Source organism: Hylaeus volcanicus, chromosome 8 (genome assembly GCF_026283585.1).
Source record: "Hylaeus volcanicus isolate JK05 chromosome 8, UHH_iyHylVolc1.0_haploid, whole genome shotgun sequence".
Taxonomy (NCBI): Eukaryota; Metazoa; Arthropoda; class Insecta; order Hymenoptera; family Colletidae; genus Hylaeus; species Hylaeus volcanicus.
Window position 1 is genome coordinate 8,437,208 of NC_071983.1, and position 20,881 is coordinate 8,458,088.

Below are 20,881 nucleotides of genomic sequence, written 5' to 3' on the forward strand. Positions count from 1 at the left end.
GGGGGGGGCAGGCTCTTTTCGCATTAAAATTGAAAATTTACGTTTAAATACATTACACGTTAAATACTTATTTTGACGCATCTCAACTGGTATTTAATGTCTTAATTACGTTTGAATTTGTTTACCTACACTCTTGAAAATTTCGTGTTAAATTCGACATAAGCCACAGACTCCATGTTGAGTACATTAGCATAACTCTAACGATTTCTTGATCTAAGTTTAACAAACTTATACTGTTCAACTTAACTTAAAAAAATATGTTAAATCTACATCCTTTTTGTGTTATGTTAATACGTAGCGTATTCATTAAATAATAACACAAATAGTTGGTAACTGTAATATAATCATTGTGTTGATTACCTACGCTATTTTAACATTATAGAAATTCTATATAACATTCGAACTAAATAATATGAATCGAATTCTGTCCTTCCAGAAAACGCGAGCCGCTGGTGCAAACCTGATGGCGTCTGGAGCAACTATACCAATTATAGCCTCTGCAGCGACGTAAGGGAGCCCGCGATCGAGGGTGGAACCGAAGTCATCTCAACGACTATTTATTTCGTCGGATACAGCCTCTCCCTGCTCACCCTCGTTCTCGCAGTCTCGATTTTCCTTTACTGCAAGTAAGAAATTTTCATTCGTATCTCCGATGCCCTATATTCCTCCGATTTCTTATATTCAAAACCTTGGCACACTGATCGCGAGTGAAAGTATTCCTTGGAATTATTTATCACGGTGATCGCTACGTCACCCATATATGGGTGACAGCGCTTTAAAGAAATTAATTCTGGAAGTTAAATGTCAAAGAAAATGAATTTGGACGAAATACTTGAATTTTGGTGAAATTACAAACACCAACGTCACAGTTTTTAATAATCTATAAACAAAGTTTAATCGCAGTAGAAATTTTCAAGAGTATCTGGCAGCGAACGTGTTAAATTACAGAGAAATGGTTCCAAGCACGGAAAGTACTAGTTTATTTAAATAAAAGACATAATTCTCGTGGCAGAGTATGAAGACACGCAATTTTGATCAGGTTTATTTTAACGTAGGCAAGATCAGGCTGTTTCTATTGAATTTTATTTGATTTGATTTTATACTAATTAACGCTAAATTTACGAATGATTAATTTGGTTTCCGTAAATATCAACACTCATTGTTTCCCGCGCGAGCAAATTAGCGATCTCGAGAGCGGCGTATTCCTCCCAAAATGATTAATCGAAGCGTGCTGCGCTACGCGCGTTGTACGAGAAAATTTTCGAACGAAAACCTCGCAGGTGTAATCTCGCCGTCTTCAACGTTGCTTTTCTCGGAGCGAAAAACGGTTCCCTGGGCGCTTATCTACCCAGGAAGACGACTATAAATACAAGAGTAAAGCTCCGAGCCAGCATTGATAAAAACGAAACGGGACAACGGTGGAAATTAGTCGTGAAATATGTGCGTCGTTTTGAGAAAAACTTCTCCATGCCGCGTATGCGACGTGTGTGATAAATTAGGGTTTCCACGTGTACGGGAATTTGCAACACTAAGCAGCGAGCATTTTTACGTCTCGCTTCGTTAACGGTGGACGCTGAAAAATATTATAGCAATCTCGTTTCTTTGTACGGACAACAGGCTGCTTAAATCGCAGGCTACTTAAGCGCTCCGCGAAGCGGAAACTGTATTTATAATCGTTGCGCGTCGGAGTCGCTCGGGTCATTCGTCTGAAACTCGATCTCTGCAAATTATGCGGGCGTCTCTGCTCGTGGGAAGATGGTATAAGCACGAGGAGCTTCATTAGTGCCGGTTAGAAGATTATTATTACCGGGGTATTAATTATTTGTTTAGAAGTACACGCTACTGCCAGAGTCGATTCACGAGTATCCTTGTAGGGTGATCAGAAGTATGCTGTGTTAAGCTCCTGATAAATTACAGGAAATAATTACGATGTAATTTTATTTACGTACAGTTTTATAAATATTCCTACGCTCTGTATCTATTGAAGAGAGTCTAAATTAACACTTTAAGTCTAAAGACACTTTTTTCAACTAAATACAAAAATATTTTACGCGAAATTAAATTGAATAACGAAACAATTGTATACGTATAATTATATATTGGATCGAAGAACTCTGTACAAAAGATTGAAAACTGTTATTTAAACGGTCGTGGTAGGTTTAGTGTTAGAAAGAAGATTTCACGTTTCCTAATAAATTTTTCATTGTAGATACATACATGTGTAAAGTTTACTCATGTACATATTTACAATGAAACATTGATTTGGAATATCAAACCTATCATTTAATTTAGACAAATTTCTTCTATATACATACAGGGTGCGAATATTTATGGGACTTACTGTATTCTACATAAATTATGTATATTTTATGTATGCCTACTATATCATTATACGTCGTAAGTACATAAAATCTGCAGTCTAATTGAATAGATATTGTCATGAAATCAAGAGCAAGAACCAAGCAGCAGGAGTTTCCCCGTTGTTCCAGCGATGAGTTAGCGACAAAATTATACAAGAGATTGGCGAAAGTGTACGCGGACGGTGGCAGCCAGGTGGAAATTGAGCTGCGAAGTAGTTCCAGAGGTGAGACCGGCTCTATATTGAATCAGCGAGCCGCAACAGGTAAAAGACCCCGTTGCATATGGAAATTGTTCGCGGACATCGAGCATAGCTAATGCCCGTCCAAGCTTTCCATGGAGGTCAAAGACTAACGACCAAGGCGAACGTTAATTCCAGAAACACGAGCTAAGCCGTGCACCTAACGTATCCTGCGGGATACACGAAACGCCGGGGATATTGTATTAAGTTCATCCGGGGGATTTGAAACGTACACTTCCGCAGAGAATCCATGGTTTCCAGGAGATATAAATTATTGACGCCTCCCATCCCCGCTATGGCGAACGGTGTACCAAGTGTTCCAAGAAAAACTACGGAAATTCCGCGTGAATCTTTTACGTTGCAATCGTAGTATCGTATGAGATATTTTCGGTTCTCTCAGTTTTCAGAGGGAATGGACATGGGTAGTAACAGATGGAAGAATTTAGAAGGATATAATTTTTAGGATGCATTGGGTTCTTTGTCTTTTAGTACATATGCAATTTAATATCTATACAGGGTATAGTAAGGGTATAATAATTAAAAAACGAAGTACCATTTTTGCAAAGGAAACTGTGGTTCAGAATCGTCTCGGCTACCCCCCATTTCCGGCTCTTACACTAATTCTGGGACATCCTGTATAATTGGATGATAGTACAATCGAAATATATTTTACTATACTTGTATTATTATTATACATATATATTGTATTGTACCACAATAATTATACATATAATATCTAGCTTATCTAATATCTAGTTTATCATGTGTTGCCATTAAATAATATAACAGAATACATTTCGATTCTATTATCATCTAATTATATTGCATTCTAAGAGCCGACAACGAGCTCAACCCCTCCACCCTAAAAAATCAATTACATTGTCCCCTCTCGAGGAAAGTACGGCAATAATCGATGTCTGCGAGCTTTGAAATAACTCTGTTTTCGATTCGTTCACCCATTATAAATTATTAATGTTTCGAACAATCCAGAGTTGCAGGCAAAAAGTAAACGTGGTGGTAAACGCTCGATGAGAGCAATAGATGAAACGTCAAGTAGTCAATTGCGATCCCTCCTGTGCAACGTAACGCGTAACGAGATCTCCGAATGAATAGCGCATACGCGAATGTGAACACTGTGAACGCGCGACACATGACGTAAATAGCTAAGGGCTGTATGCTCGGGAACTGACAGGAGCACGCGTTTCCGGCTACTTAACTTCGACCAAGTCGTTTCACTGTTACAGACAGCCGCGTAATTTGTTAAAACGTTTGCGAAGTTCGCTGCTGTTGCGTTCAGTTTTGTGGAGTTAGGATAATTTTACGGTAGACATAGTTGACACAGAGGAAAAAGTAAGTTTTTCAGTAAAGGAAAGAGTTATTTGTTCTTAAAAAAAAAGCAATATTTTCTAGTTGTACGATGAGAATATTAAAATATTCCTGTAGCACGTTTGTTCCATCGATCTTCCGGGCTTTTTCATTTATCCGGGGAATGTTTAATTAAAAATTACATGGGCAAGAACGCAGGTATACTAATTTCTAACCAGTAAGAATTAACATCAGGTTGCTTTAAAAGTTTTTTATTAGTTTTCTTCGAGTAACTTGTACTCAAGGAGGCTACGCATGTGGTCATTCTCTTGTATGGTTGTCTCGTGTAAGGTTTATATTACACTAGATCTGGTTATTCAAATTTCCATCACGTTTACAGTCTTGCTTATTCGTTGTATAATGATAGAACTGTATCCTTGGAATTTGATTGACGGGAATATTCATTTCTGTACAAACGAATCTCATCGCGACACGGTGCAGTTACAATTCTCCGTGGCCCTCGAGAGGAAGCAGGGAAAAATCGCAAGTACCTCGCAGTTCTATTAGCTTCTTATTCGCGAACATCGCGAAAGAGGCTCTGCTACCGTTATCCTGTCGTCTTCCTCGCCGTTCTCTTCATATCTCGAGAGCTTGTTACTGACCTCTTTGTTCGAGGGAAAGTTGCGGCTTTTAATACAGCCAGCGGAAAAGGTATCGGTGTAACGAGCAACATGAAACAAAAGTTCACGTAACTGCGTTCGTTAATAAATTTTAACGAGAAAAACGTTCATGCGCTGCATTTTATATAAAAACAATATCGGTGAAAAAAGAGCTCTGTGATTTACACATGAACGTGTAATCGTTAATTCTCAGTTTCGAGGCGAAAGAAACAGCAGCTACGTTCCTCTGTAGGAAATTGTCTGCTATGATCACTTTTCCCAACGAGAAAGCACGAGACTACGCGTTTATTTATTATTCGATGGAAATTACGCCACGAATCTCTGTTACGCTCCGCGGAAACAAAGCCCCTGGCGCGTTGCAAGGTATATTTACAGTGGGTGTAAAAAGTATTCGTACGACGACTAATTGGACCCAGGGGTCTGCATAATTGCGTTAACGAGGCGAACGTATCCTTTTGAATAGGTTTTACACAGATCCACATACTTACGACTCATTATTCCATCTGTGTTTTATTAAGGGACAAAATCTTAAAGCCCTTGCTGATATTTCTTAATGAATAATGACTTCATTATTGATATAAATTGCCAACTTACAGCATGGCGAATAAGTCTCATATACGGGTGGTTTAAGTCCTTGCAGTTCTTGGTATGTTCCATACCATCTGTGTTTGACTAAATGACTAAATCCTAAAGCCCTTGCTGATATTTCTTGACGAATAACGACTTCATTATTCATACAAATTGCCAACTTGCGTGCGTCGGTGGAAATCGATAGGCAGCAATATGTATGCATAAATACCGAATAATCTGCAATATTTCTTGATAAGTATCGACGACCCATAATATCGATACGAGTATCGACAAATATCAGCCCTCTTTATCAGTATTAACGATGGAAATTGGATACTAACCATTATCGTACGCGCATAGATATGAAATAATTTCTAATATATCTCGATAAATATCGACAAACCCTATTGCCAGTATTTACTCGTTTGCTTTTTGTGAAATCGTACAATGATATTTTTTCCCCTTTCAATTGAAACCGTGGTAAACCAAAAACATTGAACCGAACTGAAACGTTCACACTCGTAATAATTGTACATCGAATAGCAATACGTCCTTATCCTCGTTACAAACTATTGTTCTTTCAACTTTTGCATTTAAACGTCATACGTGTTTACGAGACGGAACGCCCAACGCCAATGGCATTTTATTTCGAATCGAGCAGAGTTGCCAGAATTGTTCGATATTCCTGCAATGAAAGATAAAACGGCCCTGGAAATGGAGGAGAAACGGCTTCGATGATATTCGAATCAACGAAAAACAGCAAGTGCTGACGGATAACAGATTTCTCCCACTTTTCAAACAAACATTCATTTTTCTAAGCGCGACGATAACGCGCGAAAAGAAGCATAAGCTATTCGAGTTGTCCGAACAATTCCCCGAGCCAAACGTCCGACTAATTCGATTTCGTACTACTGAAATTTCTCTGTTCTCTGGTAAGCGACGGTTGCTCCCTGCTTGCTATTTGTCTTGCTTCACAAGCGACCAAACCAACGTCCAACTACTTAAAACTCCGTGTTTGATATATGGTTTCGCATCTGCAGAGATATCGCCGTCTTCTGTATTCCCGTCGCGACGAGAACTTCCTCGAGCAGTAATTCGCGAACGGTATCTCTAATTGGCGACTGAAACTCGCGCGAATGAATCACGGAAATTAGGGAAATTTAATTTTACATTCAAAAGCAACGTTAATTCCATTTTCTTAAATGAAATTTAAAGGGCGGAGCAATAACTATTAGCACCTCAGATATCTTCGAAACTGTAAGTTTCACAGAAATATTTGCTGAAATAAAATTGCACAATAAATCTGACAGATTTCTCACGATTAATGTCTCGAATGAATACTTATTCTGAACTGTAATTGTTATTAATGTTTAATCGAAGACTGAATGTTACTGTATGCATTGTAAACATTTCATTAATTCGAAGATGTACATGTTTAATGCATTTCGAAGTTTCAGGTTATTGTACGAACGTTTTTCGAGAAAGCAATAACTCCGAATTACTATTATTATACTTTTTCTGTAGGAAAATATTACTGTTTCAATGAAACATTCTGTTTTTATGTTCATTAAAAACGTAGTCAATACGTTCGTATAATAATCTGAAACTTCGAAATGCATTAAACATGTGCATCCCCGAATTAATTAAATGTTTACAGTGCATACAGAAACTTTCACAAAATTTTATACTGAACTTCGTAAGTGTAGATAAGTTACGATTGCCATCAGGTTGAGACTTGAGTTAACGTAATAAAGTAGCGAGTAAATATTTATACTTAAACTAGAGTTACAAAAAAATAAAATATAAAAAGTAAATAACTACTAACACACTAATACTAATACAGTCTACACCTATTAAACGAATCTTACAGTAAATTCTGAATAGAAAGAAAAGGGAAAAGGCATAGAATGTCTTCCAATTAGCGAGTGTCAGTAGAAATAGTTTCTCGTTGACGAAATAAGAGAGAATTTTTTAGCAAGTCCTCGAGCGTGCTTCAAAGACCTTCCGATGAAATTTTCATTGAAAACTGTCGAACCAAACGAAACGGGAAGGGAAAATGGCAGATGAAAAACTGCTCTCGAAGTGAACAAAAATTTGTGCTTGATTTTTTTTTTACACGAGTTTGTTTCGCGTACCGTAAATCGAATAAAATGCTGGGGCCAAGTACAAAAGAAACAGAGAGCTCCTATTTCGTAAAATAAAGCGTATTTCATTTGGTCTTGATTAATTGTACGTATTTGGGAAAATTACTCGCGCGTCGACATATAACGGAAACTTCTCGTTTGATTTCGCGTACGAATGATAACGTTACGCGCTATCAACGTAGAAGAGTAATTATTCGCTGTACGTTGAAACCTCGTATTAATATATATGTATTAATACAATTTCGTATTGTACTGACACAGTAATATTACACTGAAATAATGAAGTACTCGTTAAAACTCAATTATCCGAACTAATTGGAGGACACATTAAGAAAGGTTCCTTGTTGCAGAATACTCGACTGTTGAATTGAAAATAAAAGCTTTAAACAAAAATCGGGAAAAGGTTATAATACGCGTAATCACTGTAATTTTCATTCGACCACTGTAATTTTAATCCAATTACTCAATTTAACCAACCAAATTTTTGTTACAGAGAGCTGAGGTGCCTCAGAAACAACATCCACACGAACTTAATGTTTACTTACATCCTCGCAGACATGATGTGGATTCTGAACAACGTGATGCAGGTATTGTAATACATTCATAGGAATTTTCTTTTCCCTTAAAAATTGTTTTACCTCGTTGTTCCATCCTTTACCTAAAAGTACGAGCGTTCTTCAGCCAAAACGTAACGCATTTCTGTTCTTTGATCTGAATCCTTTGTTCTCAAGTGTGAATGAAAAACATGATTATACTAGACTTTGCACAGGATTGCGCAAAGCGAGTTTTAAAAGCATTTGACCTGAAAAAAGACGTCGAGAACTGAAACTCCGCCACTTGTTGCTGAAACGCGAAATTACAATATTTCTCTAAAAAGGAAACTTCAAACACTGCATAAATACATGTACCCAAACAAACTTTCACAGTGGGAACAATGGAAACGAGTACCTATAACACGAGTGTAAGGAGAAAATTTATTAATTTAATAATTAAGGAATAAGCGAGAGTTTCGATTATACTATAATATCAAACTATATCAAACTATAAATCGAAATTACACATAAATTTTAAATCGCTGCCGTTTAATCGGGAACAGTTATTAGGGGTATTTAAGTTAGCAAAGTAAAATTAATAAAACATTGAATGTTAAACAATTTAAATGAGATTCAAATTATCAATCACGTGTATCAAGAATAATTATATTCCGCATTTTGGAATCGCCGATTATGATCGTAATAACCGATAAACAACAGTTAATATATTACGTTACGTGTTTGTTAATAAAACAATTTCCGTTTCGCGTCCTTTGCCACAAGTACGAGAATTGTATACGTATAGATTTATTATAATGAATATCAGGAGAACTTGGAAGGTTGGTAATTTAACGTAACAAATTATGAAATCAATATTTTTATTTAAACTGCGGTTACAAACGATTGAATGGAAAGGTACAGAATTATTTTCTACGGCTAATAAAAACCACTGGCCACGAGCACCACCTTAATTTGGCAGTAAATTAGCAAGGAGGCTAATTGGAGACGATTAGTCAGGAAATAAGTTCTTCCTGGTTCGAGGAAAATTTTTCACAAGGGCGAACGCCGTTCTCCATTGGTAGCGAAATTTCTGGAAACCCCACTAACGAACCAGTGGGAAAATTAATTACGCCCGTTGAGTAGCCCACCCACCTGCCTCTGCCTTTTCGATAATTAAAAGCCCGTCGTGAAAACGCGAATGCACAGTGCCAATAATTCTTCTATGTCTGATTAAAAAAAGAATGAGTAAACAAATATTTTCCGCGAGACTCAAGTTTCGTGGAGTGTAACGAACGTAACAACCGTAGTAAAAAATTAATCTTAAAGCCCACGTTCATTATGCATCAGGTCTGAAGAAGTTAAAAGCATGTCGTCCCAGCCATGGCGCGTAATTCCAGCAGGCAGAATCGTTTTACGGGAAAATTTATCGAGAGACGACGCCGTTAATCCCAAACTGACGAGGCAAAACGCTTGTTGACATAACCGATAGGGTGGGATTAATTTGGCCAGGATTAATAACACAGACGAAATACACGTTTGATCGTACGAAAAAGCATTCTACAAAGAGCTGGCGTACATGTACATATGTCTTTCCTTTAAAAATATAAACTTTTCGAAATCAGCCAATAATTTAACTTTTTCATCCATAGCATAAACCCATTGAAAAATTAAAACGTTAAACGTGTTAAACGTGTAATGTATCAGACCAGGGAATAAAATTTATATGGTTTATATTTCCCTCCTTTAAATGAAACTCGTCATATATCTAAACTTTTCGAAGTCGGCGAATAATTTAATTTTGTTCATCCAACCTGTAAAACCATTGAAAAATTAAAACGTAAAACGTTTAATGTTTCAGTCCAGGGAATAAAATTTGCAACGTTGCGCGTTTATGAATACCAAATTCACACCCCCTGCGTTTTGCATTTATGCAAAACGATCCACCGTGGTCATTGGTCACTCATATACCTCGCACGGTCGTCTGTAAGGTTTTAAACAAATATTTGTTGTCACCAGGTCTCCATGCAGCCGGACGTGCCGACCTGCATCGTTTTCCTCTCTTTGCTTAACTACTTTCAGCTGACCAATTACTTCTGGATGTTCGTGGAAGGTAATTACCCTTGGCTCTTTGGTGATCTACATTCGTTTGCGTAAATTAGAGACTGCGGATTGAAAAATAGAAAAGCTTCCTTTGTTAGGAATTAATCATAGCACACAATAGCCAGCAGGAGTAGAGTAATGTTTTTTCTTGTTACTGCAGAGGCTCGTTTGCAATGGCCAGAACTGACATTGTTGAAGCTGAGATTATTAATGGTAAAATTATCAAGCAAGTCAATTTGATTCATGTACTTCAAACTTATTTATAATGACACTCGATCGTTAACAATGATTCAATCGGTATGTTTGAAGGCAAATTTAATATTGTAATCTGTTGCAACATAGAATTAATTTGATAAATAAATTGGCTTGCTCCTCATAATTACAAACATATAGTCCTATGTATAATAGATATCCATTGACCTCGGTAGTATTAACATTGAAATTATTTCTAATTAATGTCTCTGTTAACATTGAAAATATCTTTATTAAATTAGAATTACATTTGTTTATACATCCTTTCTCATTTTGGTATCTCATAAACAATTCATCGTTATCTTTTCAGGCTTGTATCTGTTCGTGCTCGTCGTGAAGACGTTCACTGGTGATATTATCAAGCTGAGGCTGTGCCTAGTGATAGGATGGGGTAAGGTTGAGATTATATTTTCGTCGTAAAAATTAACAAATAAGTCCACGCGTTGGAGTAAATGTATCGCGAACGGTACGGTTTCAATTGTCAAAGACAGGGAAATAAACGAGAGATGTTCGAGTTTCCCCAAATAACAAAACTCTTGAATGATCGATAATCCTTTAGCGCGATAAATAAATGGTGAAAAAAGATATCAACGGTCCTTCGCACAACCGAGTAGCATTATTTTATTGTAAAAGCATATTTCAAGCGAGAGGAATTCTAATAACCAAGTCTCCCTCTTTTCGCTTCGAACACTCCGAATCAATATGGACTACTTAGTGCTTTCAACGCCATTTTATCGCGGAAAAATGTTAAAACCTCTGGCCCCCTGTACTGGGCGTTTACTTTATTTTATCACGAATAACGTGATTTACATCAACGTATCATATTTTAACCACTTGTAATTACTCGTTAAGTTTATACAGATAACAATAGTTTCGAATTTAGCGATTTTCATCGAATTATTTAGAAGATCAAACAAAAAGTGTAGAAGGTAGATTCGAGTCACCGCTGTTGTAACGTGTGATGGTTCAACGGGGAAATTTTCTTCAGTCCCCTGGTGCTCATTCCAGCTGCCTACAACTTTATTTGCATCCCTTTGAAATAAACAAGTCACTCCTGAAATATTATCACCCGTCGTTAAAAGTAACAGGGTACTCGGGGCAACCGTAACCAACCAAGACACCCTGTGCATACTGATTTAATGTATCGATTTAATTTTAGGTATGCCGGTCCTCTTTATTGCCGTTTGGGGTATCGCGAAATCGCTCGATCAGAGCATCATGGCCCACGCGAACCAGGTAAGGAAACATCATGTAAATATACTAGGCGTTCCAGGAATCACGGTACAAACCAGAAGAAGGTCTTTGTATAAAACTTAATCGAGAATATACAATATAAAATAAAGAAAGATACAGGAAATAAAATGAAAGAACCCTAGGAACTATACTAAATGATAACGTTGCAGAGAATAAGATTCACGACCTGCTTGAAGTCGTCAAAAAAACGAAGATTGTTAATAAAATATTTTGAGTAAATGTTAACGCTTTCGTCGCTAATAACCTAGGTGTTGATGCGACGTTAATCTAGATTTAAAGGAAAAAAAAACGGTAATCACGATGTCGCATCTTAAAAGGAAAAAGATTTAAATAGTCCTCTTCGTGGTTGTACTGTTAGAACACTTTATATGCAGGCTGCCAGTTGACGATCTTCGCAAACTTCGAATACAAGCAACGCCTCGAGGAACACAGGGGGAAAGAGCCAACGCGCCAATCCATTGAAGCCTCGTTTCCAAGTTCCCCCGCGACTTTATTCCCTTTTATTGGTATACCGTGGAACTGGATAGATTGCTCCTGGATGGAATTCCAGATTCTAAGATTAGGACATTTGGATAATACTGAATAACACACGTTTCCAATGAATTGTAATTTATTATTGCACTACTGACCAAGGTTTCATGTTACATAAACTACTTTACAATCAGGGATAGACAACATAGACGTCACTCACTGGCAGGACTGTTCAATCGAGATAGAACCTTACATATTTTCTTATACTAGTCGTTGGAGTACATATATTTCTTTAAGCTTGAGACCCAAGGCAACTACCTCGACTGTCCTATCCTGTGATAGGATCTACGATACTCTGAGCACTCTTTCAAGCCAGGCATAAAAATCTGTCATCATTATATCCTCGTGGCTATGAGGAATAGGGTCTAAGAATGGCTGGGATCAAACGGGCCAGTTACTTCGGTGCCGATCCTTCAGTTTCATCCTGTAGGATAACCTGCAGCCTATTCAGTAGCGTAGTAAGAGTTTCGAGACACGATCCGTGTTAACGCACCAGTCGAATACGTGACTCGAAGGCAGAATGAAACGAGGCGGAAGCTCGCCTGGAGTATCTGTCGATATTGTAGTCAGGGCAAAAGATTCCACCCCTTTGTTCTGCTCGAACGTCCCTTCTGTTTCACCTGGTCTAGATACCACGAAGCCGTGGAAGAGGAAGACGAACGACGATGAAAAGGAACTTGAAGATCGCTGGTGGGTTGAGACATCTGCCGACGAAACTCGAGCAATTTGATAGCATTGAGCATGATAGGGCTGTTACTGTATGTTCCATGACAAGAAGAAACTTGATATGAACTGATCCTGGTTTGCTATGTCGACACGACGTTCTAACGCGAGGAATGTTTCTGGAAATATCTTTACCTTTATTATCTAGTTCTAAATTAGTCATTTCTAATAAAAGAAGTAGCAGGCAAGTATATCACGATCCAGTAGTACTGTCAGCATTTATGACAAGCTCAGGAATTAGGTGTAAGGAAGGTCTATAATCGATATTCAATGGGAAAGGGGTTGTATTTTCCCAAATTCTGTTAAAATGTAAGAATGTATGTATGTAATAAATTTGAGATGGCCATTCCATGTGAGCCAACACTGTCTGTGATAACGATAAGACGTTATTTGAACGAGCAGCACGCGTCCCACGAAAGAAAGTAAATGTTTGCGTCGGTCGTAAAGCTGGCCCAGTTTCACCAAGGCACGACGGTAATAAATAGTAACCACGGTGTTCGCAGGAAGTCGCGCTGGGGAAGCATTGTCCCTGGATGGTGTCGCATCCTTACGACTGGTTTTATCAGGGCCCGGCCATTTTGGTCCTCTGCGCGAACGTGGTGTTCCTCTTCATGATAATGTGGGTGAGTGCGTGCTGATCTCTTTATCAACGGGCAAACTGTAATATGTAAACACTGGTGAATACGCTTAGTCACATAATTACATCCGCCTTCCTGTTAATTAATTGGAACACTATCGGCCATATTAATTTCACAGAAGATACAGAATAATGTTGCTCGTACTGGAAACCTATTTTCGAACGTTCCACAATTTCTTTGTAATTGTAATCGCTATTCTTCTCCTGTTTATTATTACCAATATGCAGGTTCGTGCATATTACCATTACAATTACAAAAATTCAAGATACATTAAACTGTGAGTGTAATATAGTAAGCGTGTCGACACAGTACAAAAATTTAGAAGTACTACATAATTAATTCTTGATTAGTTAGACATTCATTAATACAAATGAATACATTCGTGCTTCTTTAGAAACTTGTGAATAAATATTAATGGAGTTATACATGGTTTTCTTAAGAAGGTATCTATTGTGTAGGAAGGACAGAGTCCAAGCCTTCTGAGACTGCAAATCATGTATCTCTTTCGTCCTCAAACAGCTGGCATCGCCATATGTAAGTGCTATCGATGAAACGAAATAACGTGAAACAATTCTGTAACCTAGGTCCTGATAACGAAGCTCTGGTCCGCAACGAACGCGGAGACGCAACAATATTGGAAAGCGAGCAAAGCACTCCTGGTCCTGATACCTCTCCTCGGAGTGACTTACGTGCTCGTCCTGATGGGACCCACGGAGGGTCAGGTTGCTAATGCATTCTCCTACGCTCGCGCTGTATTGCTTTCTTCCCAGGTAATGCAACGAGTATCTCCTTACAAAACGAACTTTTACAGTGAACATTTGAAGGGGTCTCAACGATCGCGGAAACGTTACTTCTCCTTTGATCAAGGATGCACGCTCACTTTAGATATTGTTACTTTGACATTCGTGATCGTTGTATAACCCTTTCGACCCGACTTTTTTCTATCTGGTTTCTATTCGTTACTCTTTTAGAAATTAATTGTATTAAATTAAGGTTGGCTATAAGTCAAAGACCATAGCCAGATAAGAAAGGACAATTTGTTCGGCACAATTGATATTCCTTTTTTTAAACATACGTTCCTGTTAGTCTCAATTTGACAAAATTGCAACCAGATATATTCACTGGGACATACATGTCCCACTAGGATCAAAAGAGATAACTGAATAACTGTACACATTCTTACAGGGCCTTTTCATTGCGCTATTTTATTGTTTCTTGAACGCCGAGGTTCAAAATACAGTGAAACACCACATCGAACGATGGACCACGGCCCGCGATCTGGATACCGAAAGAAGGTATTATAACAATTGGTCACCCCGTTCGAGAACAGAGAGTATAAGGTATTTCATTCCCCTACTATATACGTGTTAAACAATGCGCTATGACGACGAACACTGCGCGTGGCCACAATGCGTTCAATAACACAGAATCGAATTTTCAGGAGAGTTACCTAATTACTATTTTATTCTAAAAACATTCCATTTAGACATTTCTAAATCACCTTCGAAGTAAGGAACATTGTTATGTGTATTATAATATCCGTACATCGATTTATCGAATTTCGAGATCTCAATCTCATGATTTTCAGGTTGTACTGCCCCCCGTCGAATCTATATAGAAAAAGAGATTCCTCTGTAAGCGAGACAACGACCACGACCGTAGTAGGTATGAATTCGACGACCACGTTTCTGGACAAAACAAAGAAGGCGATCTCGGAGGATCTCAACGAGTAAAAGATTCTCGATAAGATCTAATCGCTTTTCTGAACAAACGATCGAATGCTAAGGAATGGTTGGTGAAATTATAAAATCTTGACATATGAGACAATGCTTCAACAGTTTATTCGGAATCAGCCATTGAGTTAGGGAAAGAGATACTCTTTCATTCTCTTCCATTCATTCCTTCATTCACGCTCTGCCATTTTCACTTTCGCGTCCCTAGCATTCTCTTCCCTCCTTTGCTTTTTTTTTTTTATTTTCATTAGTTTTGTTAAGAAACGCGTTTGTACCAGGGGAATCGATTTCTGTTTTAAATGCTACGACACCTCTCTCAAATTTCCAAAAGTGGACTCCTGTAAAAAAAAAAAAAACGGTGTAAGAGGTTTTCAATAACAAAGAGAACGTCGCCTATCGCCGAACTGTTTTCAAAATAGAAAGAAAAATTATATTTGCACTTCAAACTGGGTAAAATTGTATTTATATTAGACTCCATTGATGTTAAACTTTTCTTTGGTAAATTATCCAAAATATTCTAATAATCTTCTGTTACTTTACCCAGATTTCTTTGCAAATGAAAGGAAAAAATATAACCGTATAATAATATTACAATCATTGAAAATAATTATTCTCTTAAGATATTTCCCACATCGAAGTACCTACAGTCGTCTTCCTTTTGTGAAAGAGAACTTTTAAAAATTCGTGGATGTAAAATTATTATAAACAAATTAACAAAAAATCAATAACTGTTTGTACTATGATTCAAGAGAAACTATTTATTATAGTGATCTATTAATTATTTTATTTTGACTTTGTTACTGCCTTATAGCCACGAAAGCGTTGTCGAAAATATATTGTAAATATGTATTAACAATCGCTTCCATTAGACCTTGGACATCACTCTTTCCCAAGTCATATATATATACATATCGCTAAATTTTTATTTTATGTTCTCTATGATATCGTCCAATGAATTACTATATTTTACATATGTATTAAGATTTATAAAATGTGTTATACAAAGTCGCGCGCGCGCGTGTCTGTGTGTGTGTTTTTTTGTGTGTGTGTGTTTTTTTGTGTGTGCGTGTGCATATACCTACAAAGTTTAAAGGATGTTAAGTAGTCAATACTAAGTTTAAAGAATAATTCTCGACAAACGAACAAAGCTACATTTCGGAATGCACGATAAAAGCAACAAATAATATCATGCCCAAAAGTAACAGAGGAGTTCGTTATTCGGGATTCAAATTTTGTCCAAAGATCTAAAAAAAAAAAAAACAGAAAACTATTTGTTAGTAACTACAAGGTGAAAAACCGAGAAGAAATCGTACCTGATGAGATAACTTTTGTTTTTGCGTTCAAGTATAATTAAAGGAAGTCATATTTTATACAGCTAAAATGATAAAATAAGTCGCTTAATGCAAAGGTAATATTTAAAAAACTTGTTGGGATGATACAAATGTCAGAGAAATACAAAAAAAAAGTGAACATAAACATTTAGTAAGATTTCCTGTGCGATATCTGTGCACAATATGAAAATTTACACAAAATTAGTTTCTTTAGCGGATAAAAGTAATATTTTTATTAAACAGGCACAATATAAGATATCGCATATGAGCAACGGTATATGTTTAAAAATATATATATTATTCTAAACGGAAATATATTACGATTGCGACAAGCAAGATGATCTTTGGACCTTAAGTGTCACCCTTCAATATCATTACGACCTAATATTTATTTTACTTTGCGTTAATGACCCGTGAGTGTTATTTATTAAACAACTTCATATGTACAAATTTGTATAGAGACAGATTAGAGAAAGAATTGTAAATGGTATGTATTATTCGATGTATCGTCGTTTTAAACTACCATTTTAATAAGCCTATCAAGATGATAAAATGCACTCTCACGACACTTGTTTATTGGATATATTTGTGAGATGCTGATATAAGAACACAGTTTTACTTCAGACGCTCAGTCTGAACCTTATATTGAACTAAATTAAACTAAATTGTTCCGTGGAATTCAATTTACTCGATAGAAATGATTAAATGCTGAGCATCGTGATCTACAGGCACCCAAAAAAAAATCTCTGTTTTCATTTCAGTAGAGCAAATTTATCAAGTTGTCACTGAAGAGGAGACTGATTTTGCAGTCGTAAGTTTTAATTATTTATGTATATGTATTTTTTGCACAATTACGTAATGTCAAATTAAAATTTCCGTAAAAGTCTAATGCATGAGGAAAGTGTAAGAAGTAAACCAAGAAGCGTAATCTTGTACATGGAATGTTCATAACAAAAGAACTAAAAGCGTCAAAAATAGAAACGATACTACTACAAAATTACGAAATGAATTAGTGATTATAGTACGAATCTTATGTATATGAATTACCTTTTTTTTTACATTCAATGATAATTTAATATTACATTAACAACTGCGTACTGTTCATATTGTTACTGTGTCCACGTTTTGTGTAAGACCTAACAATACTTTGTACAAGTTTTATGATACAAATATATTACGACAATTCAGTTTAAATACCATACAACATTATACTTTTAGCATTACACCTTTCATAGATTAAACCATTTCTTGTACAAGACAATGATCTTATTCATACGTAATGTCATTAAAAAAAGGATCCGACTGCTTTCATATTCAAGGACTGTTTTTTTTTTCCGCATGGTACTGGGAAAATAGAAATCTACACATTTATGCACCTCCATCAACAAACATACTTCACACCTATTCACTTTGAAGGTATTAACCTCGAAGTATCCTCGTGGTTCTGGTACTTTGGTTTTCCATGCGTAAAGGGCAGGTATCTGTATTTGATCATATGCTGAAAATAATTTCAAAATAAGTTACTCTTCGTCCTTACATAATTACATGTTACTATTATAATCACCAAATATAATATTCCAGGCGAAAATGTGATTTGTTACCTTTATTTGACGTTTCATAGTAATGCAAAGTAGAGTTATGAAATACATAACTAATATGGGCCAGAACACTGGTATATTAAAGCAATCAAACATAGTGCATATCATAGCTATGACTGTAGACTTCATTACAGAATACCAAAATTTAAATTCGGGTAACCTCCTAATAAAGGGCCTAAATTCTTCATTAGACCTTGTGGGTAACTCTGGTCCATCTCCATCTATTAAGAAACTTTCATTATGAAGATATATCGAAGATAACATCAGTGTATTGAACTAGTTCATTTTGAATTCAAATTGCGTTAATAATTTTTTCTCAGTAGATTTATAAACACTCACCATCAAAATCCATTGCAGGATCAATTTTAGGAGTAAGGAATGCTATAAATAAATTCAAGTGATAAATTCCTAATGCATATGTGACAATATACCATCCCTAGAAACATGAAAAATACACAAATATTTTCAACATTCTTTTAAAATTGTTGCAATTTAAATTTATGAAAGAACAATAACTTACTTGTGTAATAAATATACGCAGAACAAAAACAAGTAATAGAAACACAGCGAATGTCCACCTTGATATTACATGGGGGGTCCACAAGTCCAAATATCTTTGATATACCTATAATATGAATATATATTTATAAAGTTAAAACAATTAGTTTAATTAAATAAATATGATTACATACCTGTGATATTCTTCCTATCGCTTGACTAAATACATTTTGTCCTGCTGGACCACCCAGATGCTCATCTTGCATCATCTTACCTTCCTATAAAATAACCTAATAAGGAACATTATTAATACCTTTTACAAGTAATACTTTATTTCTATCTGTAACATTTAATATCATACCCATAAAGTATCACTGAAGTATTCACCAAAGAAAAATAAATTTATTCACAATAAATTTATTAAATTTACATAAATGATTTCTTGCCACTACAAACATTTTCTCGAACAAATAACGAAATAAATGAACAAAATTCTATCATAAGAGTTAAACTTTCATGTATATAAGAAGCATAATCACAGTGAAAGATTATTTATTAAATACTTGAATATTCAGGAATCTTCATGGAAAGCACAACATTATACTCAAAGAAAGTACACAAATAGTATTTCAAGTTATTAAGACCAATCATTACACCGATCTCAAGGTTGCAACAATTTTAAGACTTCCTAAGCAAAACGTCGACCTGTTTCTTTATAATAAAGAACAACTTAAAGTTGAATTGAAGCTGGAAATACGTGTTCATCGAATGCACAAATAATATTCTCGCGAAATTATAAACAATACGTCTATGAAAGTAATAACATATTTACGAGCACCTAAAATCACGAAATAAACTGATGGATGTGCACATAACCTCTTATCCTATGATTACGGCAAGTGTTACCCCGAAACGAATGTATAATTAATATGAACTGAATTTACCTAAGGTATTTGTACGTTTTCAGCCAATCTCTGCGATCAATTCACTATTTGGTTAATTTAAAAAATATAACACGTCACTACATTAACAGCATACTATGATTAGACATACTATAGAATTTGCAAGGTGCTTCCACTTATCTTCTGGTAGAGACCCTCACGAAATAACATTGGCCGATTCTGATTGGTCTCCGCCATTTTTCAGCTGAGTAATAAATACTTGTACAGTCCTTTCTAAAAATGAAGTAACGCAAATGACGAAAGCATGGCGAACTTCAAGTGTTTCGCCTTTGAAGGCGCTGACAATATGATAGACATCTTTCTGTCTCACAGTCAAAAAGTGTAAGGCTAGATGAGAAATATTTGTAACATAATGTGGAGATAGATAAGAGGCCACCCATGAAACCACCACGGGGAAACTAACTTCTTTCTGGCTGAACGTAACCTTAAAAGTTATAAAGTAAATCAATGATCTTTGTACCTTTATTTTTAAATACTCATTTTTCTCTTTTTTCTTAATAAAACATATTCTCAACATTTATCATTTGTCACACTTTACTAATTATGATAAACACATTCTACGAGATCCACATTTTCTACAACTAATCTTCATTTCTTTGTCTAATTACAAATAGAAGCATTCGGACCCATTCGGACTGCCATCGTTTACTACCAGATAAATGTCATTATCATTATCAGAATACATATTATTGAAGAACACACCTACGAAATAGCAACCGACCCGACAAAGCGGCTGGTGTATAGGTTGCCGCATAACAGGGGCACATCTGCGCCTACGAGATGGCAACGGAACCGACAAACAGGCTAATATAGGTTGCCGCATACCAGGAGCACATCTGCGCCTACTAGATGGCAACCGAACAGACAAAGCGGCTAGTATAGGTTGCTGCATACCAGGAGCACCTCTGCGCCTACTAGATGGCAACCCAACCAACAAATATATCATTTTTTTTATCAAACCACCCTAATTCTTCTGTATCATTACTTTACATGTTATAATAAACCGATATTGAAGGGGAAACATATCTTATTTATTTAAATTCACTCTCAAAACATACCAGTCCATATTTCCTTCGTGCCACCTCTTCGCAAATCATGTTCTCCTGATACCAGGAGTAAAATTCCAGCCAGAATTTGATACGTACCAAAGATCCCTCGTGCCACCTCTCCGAAAATCATGTTCTCCTGATACCAGGAGTAAAATTCCAGCCAGAATTTGATACGTACCAAAGATCCCTCGTGCCACCTCTTCGCATATCATGTTTTCCTGATATCAAAATGCAAAATCGGCCAGAATTCCGAAATATACCGATAATTAGCCCCTTGAATTAGGCAACCTGTACTTACGCGTATGTCGAGCTGGTTGCCTGCTCGTAGGCGCAAGCGTGCCACCTCTTCGCATATCATGTGCTCCTGATACCAAAATGCAA

At 36.4% G+C, this 20,881-nt stretch overlaps 2 protein-coding genes across 14 annotated transcripts in view; one reads left to right on the forward strand and one right to left on the reverse strand.

Moving 5' to 3' along the window:
- LOC128880784 (diuretic hormone receptor) overlaps window positions 1-15,062 on the forward strand; it is a 53,276-nt gene extending 38,214 nt beyond the window's left edge. Inside the window, exons 2-11 of one of the 3 annotated variants that reach the window (XR_008457917.1) lie at window positions 437-626; window positions 7,792-7,885; window positions 9,848-9,941; window positions 10,494-10,574; window positions 11,343-11,419; window positions 13,195-13,314; window positions 13,914-14,099; window positions 14,515-14,669; window positions 14,771-14,837; window positions 14,918-15,057. Coding sequence is in view for 2 of the 3 variants with exons in the window: in XM_054131217.1 (XP_053987192.1) it covers window positions 437-626; window positions 7,792-7,885; window positions 9,848-9,941; window positions 10,494-10,574; window positions 11,343-11,419; window positions 13,195-13,314; window positions 13,914-14,099; window positions 14,515-14,669; window positions 14,918-15,062 (1,142 nt within the window). In the remaining variant the exon portion in view is untranslated. Of the gene's footprint in view, window positions 1-436; window positions 627-7,791; window positions 7,886-9,847; window positions 9,942-10,493; window positions 10,575-11,342; window positions 11,420-13,194; window positions 13,315-13,913; window positions 14,100-14,514; window positions 14,670-14,770; window positions 14,838-14,917 lie in introns of all 3 variants that reach the window. The other 2 variants (XM_054131218.1, XM_054131217.1) reach the window with 2 other exon arrangements.
- Window positions 13,286-20,101, reverse strand: LOC128880785 (protein RER1). 11 transcript variants are annotated; one of them, XM_054131230.1, is made up of 8 exons: window positions 19,912-20,031; window positions 19,543-19,664; window positions 18,684-18,767; window positions 18,512-18,616; window positions 18,331-18,427; window positions 17,995-18,212; window positions 17,818-17,891; window positions 13,286-13,349 (listed from the first exon to the last, which is right to left on the reverse strand). In XM_054131230.1, the coding sequence occupies exons 3-8, from the start codon at window positions 18,756-18,758 to the stop codon at window positions 13,301-13,303; spliced, it is 618 nt and encodes a 205-aa protein (XP_053987205.1). In that variant the 5' UTR covers window positions 18,759-18,767; window positions 19,543-19,664; window positions 19,912-20,031; the 3' UTR covers window positions 13,286-13,300. The 11 variants fall into 11 exon arrangements, with proteins under 11 accessions (XP_053987205.1, XP_053987195.1, XP_053987194.1 ...); XM_054131220.1 differs by lacking the exons at window positions 19,543-19,664; window positions 19,912-20,031 and adding exons at window positions 18,851-18,863; window positions 19,328-19,368; XM_054131219.1 differs by lacking the exon at window positions 19,543-19,664 and having other exon boundaries at window positions 19,912-20,101.
- Window positions 20,102-20,881: the final 780 nt, after the last annotated feature.